Here is a 12005-nt window from a genome sequence, read left to right as displayed (position 1 = left end):
ATTGGCGATGCCCATTTGCTGGAGGTAACAGGAAGGAGAATCCCTGAAGCTGTTAACCTGTCTATCTCAGCCTTGACAGGTGCACGCAATGCCACCGGAATAGGGCGTGCCCGGAAAAACTTAGGGCGAGCTGTAGGTTTAAGAGTAATGTGGGCTTCAAAATCCTTGGCATGACCCAGACCAGCAGAGAACACGGACGAAAATTCAGAACACAATCCATCCAGCTGTTGATACGGAATATCCTCAGATATGAGGTGCACATCATCATCAATGGAGAACCCGAACAACTGGAAAGCATCATAACCGAACAGGTTTTCAGTGCCCGCATGATCCACCACATAAAATGTGAGGGGCCTAACAACAGACTTGTAGGCAGTGGAAGCATCAAACTGGCCAATGATAGGAATTTTCTGTTTATTATAAGTTCCCAGATTTCGCGTAACTGGAGACAAGGGAGGGGAGCCCAACTCCAAATACGTGCGAGAATTAATGAGAGTTACTGCAGAGCCAGTGTCCACTTGCATGCAAATGTCTTTATCCAGAACACAAACAGTAACAAACAACTTATTTGTTTTGAGAAAGCACACAGTTAACATCCATGTCCGATGCCTCATCCTCGTCGACAGTAAACTTAGGGGGCTGACACACAGAAGCAATGTGGCCTTTTTTCCTACATGAATTACACGTGACCCAACGTTTTGGACACGCGGCCCTGTCATGTTGTACGAAACAACGTGGACAAGAAGGAAGTGCGGAACGAATCTGCTTCTGTGGTTGCTGTTTTCGCTGCGAGCGTTGTGGCCCAACGTGACGTTGTTTACGCGAGTGAACCGCCTCCACATCTTCAATCTCCTGTGAAACAGGCAAATTGTCCGTGTCGAAAGTTGACTGTACAGCGCCTACATCACACCATGCGTCTATTTGCGCGCTGGCAGCTTGAGACACTTCAGAGGATTGAGCGATGCTTAGAACTTCTGACAACGACGGGTTTGGCAGTTGTAGGGCACGTTGCCAAACTTCTTTATCAGGAGCAAGCCGTAGAATAGCATCCCTAACCATTGAATGAGCATAAGCCTCATGATGAGTGTCCATGACAAACTGACATTTCCTACTCAGACCGTGTAGTTCCGCCGCCCAAGCCCGGTAAGATTGATGGGGCTGTTTACGACACTGATAGAACGCCACATGGGCGGCAACGACATGGGTGTTTTTTCGGTAATAGTTAGACAATAAGTCACACATTTCTTGGAAGGACAGAGAGGCAGGTTCCCGCAGAGAGGCTAACTGAGATAGCAGCTGATAGATCCGTGGGGAAATCCAAGATAGAAATAACGACTTACACATAGGAGCATCGACAATGCCGAAAGCCAAGAAGTGTTGCCACAAACACTTCTCATAATCCTCCCAGTCTTCAGCGGCCTCGTCATAAGGAGGGAATGGAGGTGGAGAAGAGGAAGACAGACAATAAGTAAGTGACGTCGACAGTGCCTGAATAGTAGCCGTCAGCTGTGTTTGTTGTTCAATGAGCGCTTGCATAAGCTGTTCCATGTCTGCCCTGTCACGAACACACAAATCCACAACGCAGTGAAAATATCCCATCCTCGTTGCCAAAAAGTGTTATAACCTTTAATCACCATTAATTGCGTGGATATTCAAACACACTCATTTAGAAACAATAGCTGGTTACATGATAACAACTCAGTATCTCTTATTCGACTGCCGTGCCGTGACATGCGGCCGGCACCGTTCGTAGCTAGGTGGCACTCCCGCGCTCAGCCGAGTTGCGGAGCGCCTCTATCACTGTTTGCACGTACTGTCGTGGCGGCACTGTTAAATGTCGTGGCACTGTCATAACAGCACTAACTAAGTCAAAAACATTAGAAAATCAATTACATACATAAAACTAAGCAAGAAATTAGATCTGGTGATATATTCTTTAAAACTGAGGGCCAACCTTTCTCTTTTATGGAAATGCAGATTATACTCGCGTATCCTAATAGTAATTAGTTATGGGTGAAAAAACGAATTTAAGGAGGCAGATGGCAAAACAAGAGGAGAATTAAAATTATCCCAGCTTGCTTCATCACAGTGTGACAATGATCATTGGCCATTTAAAACAAACAAGTGACAACTGCACTACAGACTGCATGAATCTACACCTTACAGTTATTAAAATGTGAGACTGCACTTCTTAAATGCACTGTAGTGTATTTTAGGTTCTTTTTTTTGGTCCATTAATAGCATAAAAATCGAAATTTGGTATAAAAGATGCCATAACACGTAGCAATAACACTAATATTTTGCCAAATAGAAACCTGTGCAAGGTATGCTAATTTTTCTCAATTTGGGACCAATTTATTTGCTTTTAAAATTTTGTACACTGTAATGTGCTTTATAAGTCTGGAGGGGTTAACCACTTTATGTGTAATGCTAACTTAAAAAAGCTGTGCCATTTGAAGGGAATCTTTAAAACACATTATCTCAAAACTCCAATTTTCCAACACCAATATTCATCGTGTCAGAACTCACTCAAATTTAGAGACAGATTCTTTCTTCCTTTTTCTTTTTTTTAACCAACACCTGAGAATTTATTGCTCAAACTAAATATCACAATAGCTCAAGATCCAAAATTTTTGACGGGAGGTCCCTTTCTGCAATCAGTCTCACATATGTTCCTTAGGGATGTTGCACTTCTGCAAATTAGGCTGTCAATGCTAGGAGCTTTTATGTCCACTTCTTTGTAGGTACTTCCTGTCATGAAGTTACTTTGATCACTGTCCAACCTCGAAGATAAGCCTCATCCCTTGGTGTAGTTCTTTACATGCAAATAAAAATAACAAATCTGCAAAATAACTGTGTACTGCTTTACAGTAAGTTGTTTTATGGCTTTCATTCACATGTATTATTCATTAGAAAGAATATGCAGGAATTTATATATCTCTTCTGGAATAATATGTAACACTATAATATGGTTATATTACACCACATGCAATTCACTCCAGATTGAAAGTGCATTGTTGATGGTTGTTAACACAGTGATTAATATTGTTTGTGTTTTATATCACAGGACTGCCTCCCCTCAGCTGCAACTGTTCTATTTTCTGCTTTTGTTATTTGCTGAACAGAATAAGTAATTGTCCATTTTCTTTTCTAGAAACTCAGAGATATTAAAAATTGGAAAGGACTTTCAAGCTATTACATAAAAACTATGTTTTTGTGGAAGACTCATGAAAATGGTAAAAAATATTGGCAAAAAAGTTTGGGCAAGACTCTCATTGAGGTAAGTGTAGTTGCATATAAATGGTTCAAATGAATCTACTGACATCTAATACAAGTTGTCAGTTTCATCATGGTGGTTAGGTGCGTGTAGTCATACATGTGCACATTGTGACGTATAACATTTGAAAATAAATAAATATGGAGATTTTAGTCATTTAGAATAATGAACTTTGCAAACTACAGGTGACTCTATTGAAACAACAGTCAGTGTTGATTACCAACAATGTAAGTTTGAATGGTAAGAGCACAACTAAAAAAAATTTAAAAAATATACTTATCTGTTGGAACTATAACTCTGTCTTGATGTTTAGTAATGTTAATGAATGCAAATACAGTTTTAAATTACTCTCCATTTATGCCAAATTCTATCAGCCACAGAGAAACATTAGTTTACACATTTCTGGCAATGCCCAACAAAGACTATCTGACTTAACTATGACTATAATTGGACTAACTTGGCGGGCATTGCCAGTCGTGGTATAAATAACATTTAACATTTCACAGTATTGTTTAGCTTAATGCATAACTGAAATTATAATTAATAGTTGTTCATTTTTCACAGTTTGAACACAAAATTTGTTACTGCAGAATTTGATTACAGGTTTTACACAAGCAGAATTACATAGCAAAACATATTTATATAAAAAAATTATATAAGTAGATGTCTTAAGCAATTAGTACAGAAATAAATTAATTTACTTTTTAATCACACTGTTGTTTTCCTGCTATCATTCTTCCTGACTCTTTGACAGAATATTAACAGAATTGTACAGTCAAAAGTTATCTAGAAATATTGTAAGTAATTTAAACTGCTTTTGAGTTGCTACGTCTTCTACAACTTTCAAAACATAATTTGTATCTAAACTAACAATTTTGAAATGTTAATGCATAGTGTTTAGTATAACTACATTTGCATCTTGGTAAAACATCAAAATTATGAATCACAATAAGTTAGCAATAATCACAAATATCATGTTTCCCATGACCTATGTATCAGGTTCTGAATTAAAGTTAGGGGCTCAGATTGTATATTGTTTGAACCATTGATCACTTCCATTAGCCCCCCCCCTTTCCACTCCTCTTTCCCCCCCCCCCCGCCCCCCCACCTCAAGATATACATACCATTAAAAATAAATAAATAAAGATAAGTATTATCTCAGACCACACTCCACTGCAGAGTGAAAATTTCATTCTCAAAACATAACCTAGATTGACTGTTACAGATAGACATGGAAAAACTAAAAACAAAGTCCAAGGTCTCTTTAACACTGACTACTACTGCAAAATTCACAAAACACTAGTAATAACTAGGTGCTACTCTACAGAGAATAAAGTTACAAGGAAGTAGATTGCAAAGTACTCTCTCTTAATAAAGGAAAATGTCTCAAGTAGTTTCTTTTAACTATCATTTCTAGCATATTTTAATTTAAAGTACTGTTTCTGATAATTATCAATAATAACCCTCCTTTGCTTAGATTACATCACTGTGCATTCCATTTTCTGTCTCTCAACATAGGCTCCTAATTTTCATTTAGTGCTAACATGTTGTAGACAGTGATTACAACCTCTCATTGCAATTAAAATGCAGTTAGCCATCACTGAATTTCTTTTATATTATTCTTTATTCTTACATTTCAAGAATTACTATAACGGTTGGGGAGAGAGATAATGTGAATTGTCCAGATATGAAGTAATTATTGTTTGGCCACACCAAAAGTTGTCTGCCCAGAAACAGGTGCAGGTATAGAAGCATGCACGTTAAGAACATTGTGTCAGTTTTGAAACATTGGATAAATGTTAATTCCTTTTAGTTTTGGTGTGCAGCTTGTTATTTATCTTTCCTCCCCAACAATGTACAACAATGCCAGTGTGGTTCTGGTAGCTACTCTCTCTTTGTGTTTACTTCATCTTCGTAAAGGTCCATTTAAAAATGCAAGTCCTCGTCACATCTGGGGGTGAAGAACAGGACATAGGTAAGTACAACAATGAAAACTCTCAACTTCTTCATATTACAATTTTTAATTAAAACAAAACTGGAAGAGTACAATTATATATGTCTCAAAAGACTGACAGACAGAGATTGGTGAAAAAATACCAAATGAGGTACATAAAAATTAACAGTTTGCCCTTCAAATTTCTGTTAATGTACTGAGGTAATCACACATCCCTACAATGTATTTGCCACTCAGGAACAGTGTGAATATTTATTTATATGTGTAGGGCCTAAGTTTATGATGTGGGGACTGACCCACGAATCCAAAAGCACACCAGGTACATACCAGCAACAAAGTTTCAACGCAACAAAATGAATAAAGCTCATAATCATCTCAATGAGTTCAATCATGTGCAAAGAGTAATTGTGAGAAGCGTTTAGCTTCAACCAATGATTGTACTCTCTCCTTGACTACACACACACACACAGTCATGATGACAAGGGGTACCCAAAACACAGAGCTAAGCATGAGTCTGTTCACAGCTCAAGTTCCAATCAGATACAATATTGCAATACTCAGGGTAGATTCAAGTAAATATAGTCATAAATAGCTTTGAATGATGACACAATCCAGTAGCTTGAGAACCAGTATCAGAGTATGAAAGCAGACATGCATATATCCTGTCCTTAGCAGTCTTGGCTAACAAGTCACAAATATTAGTCAGAACACAGACCCAGTTGACAGATGCTCAAGTACATTACCCAGCACCCACAATCTCTTGCAAGTTGACTGGTCCAGCAGGGTGAAGCCACACAGCAGTGTGGGGAGTGGATCCGCCAACATCTTTCAGCTTCCTCATTAGAATTCTCATCACACACTCCAATGGATGGGTAACTTCCTGTCTACCATTCACATCAAATCCTGAAAAATTGTTTTGTGTACTAAATATGCTTTCAATACCTTCTTCACATCACATGAGATATGTTCTGCTTAATCATTTTACATAGTCAATTATATGGGATTTATGTCAGATGATATTTAAAAAAATGTTCGCATAAGAAACATTAAGAAACAGAGTTAAATGCAATGAAAAGAATGGAGTAATCAGGTATTACACACAGATATGCTCAGATACTATTCCTAATTTTTACAGTAAAAATTATGAACATTGTGCCATTTCAAAATTGCAAAAGGGATCCATTCATATAGTCTCATGGCATATATGTATATCAAATTCTAAAGCACATATCTATTACAGAACACAACTATATAGTATATCACAGATTTTTTAACTCAGTCAATAGATAAGACAGAAATTTAGAAACTACAACATCTTACATACTAAATTCCAGACAAACAAACACAATTACATAGTTTTATGAATCTACAAATAGATTTAAACTCAGTCAATGGATAAGATAAAACTCTAGAAATTACTTCTTCTTACATACTGAATTCATGATAATGGAAAAAGAACAAACAAACAAAAATCAGGTACTTATGGATAATGTCTATCAATATTTTAGAATTCTCTTTGGCTTTTGCCAACACAAGATCTCCTACATAAAACTTAGAAAATCTACCTTTACCATCATGTCTCTGCTTTCTCCTACCCCCCCCCCCCCCCCCTGTCTTTTCATCGTCTCATTAACACATTCTTCCCTCTCTTGCTCTCTTGTGGTGACAGAATTTTACATGGTGGAAACTCAACATTTTCAGAAATAAAGTTAGCTGGTGTGTGATTAAACATGATTTCAAATGATGAAAAACGTGTTGAAGAATGTTGTAAGTTGTTCATAATATCCTCAAAATCATTGACATAATCTATTCAACTGGTATGATTCTTACTACAATATGTTCCAAACAGTCTACCAATCTCTCTGTAACATATCTTTTTACAGGGTTACTCAAAGGATGGTACACCGAGTTTAGAATATGTTTTACTTTTACATGGTCAACAAAATCTTTCCAAGTTTGTGATGTAAACTGAGAATCATTATCAGATAAAATTGTTTTATGAATACATACCTGATGAAAATGTGTGTTTTCAACCTTAGAGATGATTGGCTTACAGAGAGCTTTCTTAAGAGGAAACAACTTTATGAACTTCAAAAATACATCAACCACCACAAAAACATAACAAAATCCATTCTTAGACTAAGGTAAAGGTCCATAAACATCAACAGACACGAGATCAAGGTTACTATTATGCAATATATTTTGCATTTGGCCTCTACTTGTTTGGTTACTTACTTCTACTCTTTGACATCAGTCACAGATGGCAATCTTCTTCTTGACTCTTCTTCCTATGTTATAAAAATAGATGTTTTCCTGAATCTTTTGTGTGCATTTGGTTGATCCACAATGAACAAAAGTCTCATGTGTATAAGTAATTAAAGTATCAATACACTGTTCCAGCCAACATAGTTTCCAATCCTCTGAGTCAGTTTTATGTCTCCTGAATAAAATACCCTTCTGTACCTTACAATATTGTTTTGTCTTTTCTCCTCCTTTCTTACCCAACATGCTCTAACCAATTTCCAATTTTCATCTTGATTTTGATACCTGTGGATGTCTTTGCAAATTTTCAAGATCTCTTTTTCCTCTTGAACACCTCTCAAGTACATAATTTTAAACTCATTCTCTCCTTGTTCAAAGTTGTTACATGATTCACTCCCTAAAGACAGCCTAAACAAAGCATCAGTAACTATATTGTCTGTGTCCTTAATATATCTGATTTCATAATTGAACTGCTGTAAAAACAAGGCCCAATGAGTAATTCTGTTGTGGTGCAGCTTACACACCTGAAAATAACATAATGCTTTGTGATCAGTATAGAAGATGACTTTGTGGCCTAGTAGATAATTTTTAAACTTGTTGAGTACCCAATGCACAGCAAGTATTTTCATGTCTCCGCAATACTCTACTAGCAAATGCAAGAAGTCTATGTTCAATAACACCATCAACTTCAACCTCCTGAAATAAATGAGTACCTAATGCAACATCACTATTGTCTGTCATAATAAAAAAGGAAGAGACAAATCTGGTCTGAACAATATCTTACTTTGACACAACTATTGTCTGATCTCATCAAAAGCATTCTGACACTGCTGATTCCAATCCTAAATGGTATTCTTCTTCAAAAGTTTGTACAAGCATGGAGCATCCAAAGCTCGGCTGCTACAAAATTTTCTGTAAAATCTAGTTAATCCAAAAAATGATTTAAGCTATCTTTTGTTACAAGGAGTAGGAAAATTAGCAATAGCATCAAGTTTCTCTTTATCATGTGCAATTCCTTTTCAGATATAACATGTCCTAAAAATTGAACTTCTTTCACACCAAATTTACACTTACAATACCTATTTTCAGAGTCATACCTCCTGATTCTAATTTTGAAATACATCTCTTAACAGATTCAAGTGTTGTTTCCAAGTCTTTTCAGCAACCATAATGTCATCAATATACACAATTAATTTTGAACACACTTCACGTCCTAAGATAGAATCCAGAGCTTTGATGAATTCAGCTACAGATACATTTAGCCCAAGTGGCACCACACAATACTGAAAACACTTACCTCAGTACAAAAATGCTGTATACTTTCTGGAATTAATTTCAAGTGGGATCTGGTGAAATCCAGACGTCAATTAAAATTTGTGTCCCAGCTTGTCCATGTTTTCAGGATGGCCATTCTCTCTGGTAAGAAATTTATTAAGATGTCTAGAGTCCAAAACAATTCTCACTCCACCATTTCTCTTACTTACCACAACTAAAGGATTATTGTAAGCAGTCCTACTTCTCTTTATTACACCCCCATGTTTCCACTTTCCGAATTTCTTTCTCTGCATCTTTCTTTTTAGAAAATGATATATTATATGGCTTGAGAAGGAAAGGTTGATGATCTTGTAGGTAAAATATGCACTGATAGCCTTTCACTTTCCCTGGTTTTTCACTAAACACATATCTAAACTTCAATAACAAATTTCTAAGTTGTTCTTTTTGTATGTCATTAAGAGTCATAGCTTCCCTTACTTTAGAATCCACTACACTTTCAAAATCCTGATCTTCAATCTCATCAAAATCGATATCATCAGATGGTTCACAAAGTTCACAATGTTCTGCAAATAGTTACAACTTGTCCCACAGTTTAAGATACAGAAATTAGTTTTCACATAGGTATTACTTTTAGTTTCCAAAATAAACAATTCTTTAGCAATCCATCCAAAACATGCCTCAACTTTCACTATTTAATCCATACCAAGGATTATATTTTCTTCCAGACTAGGAATCACTAAGCATCCATCTTCAAATTTCTTGCCTTCTATGTTAAACATTAAAAGTACCTGAGATTTTACCATTTTGTTTAGCTTACCTGTAGCTCCTCTTATCTATACACCTACAATGGTCATTTCTACAAAATTCTTACCATATTTTATCTTGTCTCCAAGTTGTTCAGATATACCACAAATCAGGCTACCTGTATCAATTAAACAGTTCCCTTCCCACAGATTAATCTTAACCTTAATGTAAGGATTCCAAAATCTTAATAATCATTTCTGTTACTAGATGCTTCATGTAAGAGATCACTTTCAGTTTCATCAAATGCTACATGTTCACTGTTCTTGCAGAGTTTTTTTCAGCTTTACTGGTATCATAGCATTACTTTGGTTACACAGGTTGTCAGGTAAATATTGGAACACACTGAATGGATTCCATAGGACAACTAAAATCACTTATTTCAGAAGGAACACAAAATATATTTCTGTTAAAATAACATGTCCTACTTAGATTTTCTTTCACTTCATTCTATCAATTTGGTTACAAGTTTTGACTAACCACAACTAACTTATTCCAGAATACAAATTTGTCTATGTTATCATCAATTTCATCCCAAACTTATTTAAAAAAGGTTTCACCTTCATTCTCTAGGCTTACAGATAACTCACTTTTACTATTTGAATCATTCTCTGCATGGCATTAATGAAAAACTGCTTTGAGTGGACTGGTATCCCATGACTCTCACTTACATCATCATAAACATCACTTGCCTGACCTGCATTCACTAATAACTCTGAAACTTCATTATTCTTAAACTCCACAAATACCTGATACTCATCAGCATCATTATCATCCTCTTCCAAAATTACTTCATCAACAACATCATTAACAACACAAGTCTCATTACCATCAAAGTCACATTCCTCACCTACATTCATTTGCAATAAGCTACCAGTCTCAGTCATTTCACAGCTCTCATTCACATCTACATCAGAAATACCACCTAATTCAGATACAATACAGTCAACACCTGTTTTACATATATCAGTAACACTGTTTTCTGGCTAAGAGAAGAAAAAATTAGTACACACTACATCAAAATTCTCATTACTGTGACATTCTGGTTTATGATTAATATCTACATCATTATAATTAAACATCCTATGTACGAATACTTAAACATGAAATTTAAAACTACAGCTTTCATTGTTCTATCTTCAAGTGGCACACCACACTGGTCAACAAGGGACTGAATGGAATCCTTACAGCTGCTTAGCAATTTTGTGTAAGACAAGAATTTTCTAAGGTTCTCAGCCAGATCTTTTGCTAAGGTGTGACAGTGGTAGTTGTTGTATGCTTCGTGCATAGATCTTTTCGCAATGCATGAATCTCTACTAACCTTCTCTTGTCACCATTTGTATGTTCTCTTTTGAACTGAGAGTGCAACAGCCTCTGCCTTCTCAGCATCCACAGAATTTTGTCATTAAACCATTTTGGGTCTTTTCCATCCTTTATCCACTTGCTAGGCACATAACTCCCCAGACCATGATCTACAATCAGCTTAAACTTTGCCCATAATTCCTCTACATCCATCTTACTGGAACTAAGTGATGCTAATTCACAGCCTAAGTAAGATACTAATTACTGCTTATCTGCTGTGTCTAGCAGAAACACTCTCCTAGTCTTCTTGACTGATTTATTAATTTCCATAATCATGGTTGCTATAATGACATCATGATCTCTAATCCACATTTATATACTGACATTCTCAATAAGGTCCAGCCTTTTTTTATTTACAAGGTCTAAGATATTTCCATTGCTTGTGGGCTGCTGAGCAAGCTGTTCTGGAAACATGTTTAAAAGTATTTTGCATGACTGTCTGCCTGTACCTCCTACAATGAATCTCCAGACATTCCAGGCTATACTTGGCAGGTTAAAGTCACATCCAACAATCAGTAGGTCATATTCAACATTATCTGCTACAAATCATGATAAGTGTGTATATCACTAACTTTTTTCTTAGAAGACTTTCATAAGATTACCAAGTCTGACTCCTTACATAGCTCTTCTTCTCTAATTGTTAACAAACATCATAAAAAATACATGGGATGAATATAAATCTGCTGTAGATGACAGATTCATTCATACTGATCTTTGTTGCTAATAAAATACTAAAGCACTTTGGTACTCTCCCACTAATCATTAACCTGACTGCAATGGCATGACATTAGAAACAATAAAACTAATGCTCATTCCTGTTTATAATTTTTCCCATAATGTATACAATTTAAAAAGCACTTCAAGTTAATCACAATTTTTCAAGGCACATTATGATAATTATTGTAATATTACTAAAATATTTGACAAAATGGGCTGGTAATACACATAAAGTTCATCTACAGTACAACTAATGTCTCAATTCCCCTAATGACATAATAATTAACAGCTCATAGTTCAATGACTAATTTCAAAAACATTGTTTAACCATCCATCCACAGTTATATTTTCACAAAA

The 12005-nt window shown here is 35.8% G+C and overlaps 1 protein-coding gene across 4 annotated transcripts in view; it reads left to right on the top strand.

The window, feature by feature from the left end:
- Positions 1-12005, top strand: part of LOC126251832 (cyclic GMP-AMP synthase-like receptor) — a 387508-nt gene that overhangs the window by 222217 nt on the left and 153286 nt on the right. For all 4 annotated transcript variants that reach the window (XM_049952497.1, XM_049952495.1, XM_049952494.1 and 1 more), the window contains exon 8: positions 3155-3280. In XM_049952497.1, the coding sequence (XP_049808454.1) occupies positions 3155-3280 (126 nt within the window). The remainder of the gene's footprint in view (positions 1-3154; positions 3281-12005) is intronic.

The sequence above is a fragment of the Schistocerca nitens genome, chromosome 4 (genome assembly GCF_023898315.1).
Source record: "Schistocerca nitens isolate TAMUIC-IGC-003100 chromosome 4, iqSchNite1.1, whole genome shotgun sequence".
NCBI lineage: Eukaryota > Metazoa > Arthropoda > Insecta > Orthoptera > Acrididae > Schistocerca > Schistocerca nitens.
The sequence above is the reverse complement of the archived record's forward strand: the minus strand, read 5'-3'. Positions and strand labels throughout refer to the sequence as shown.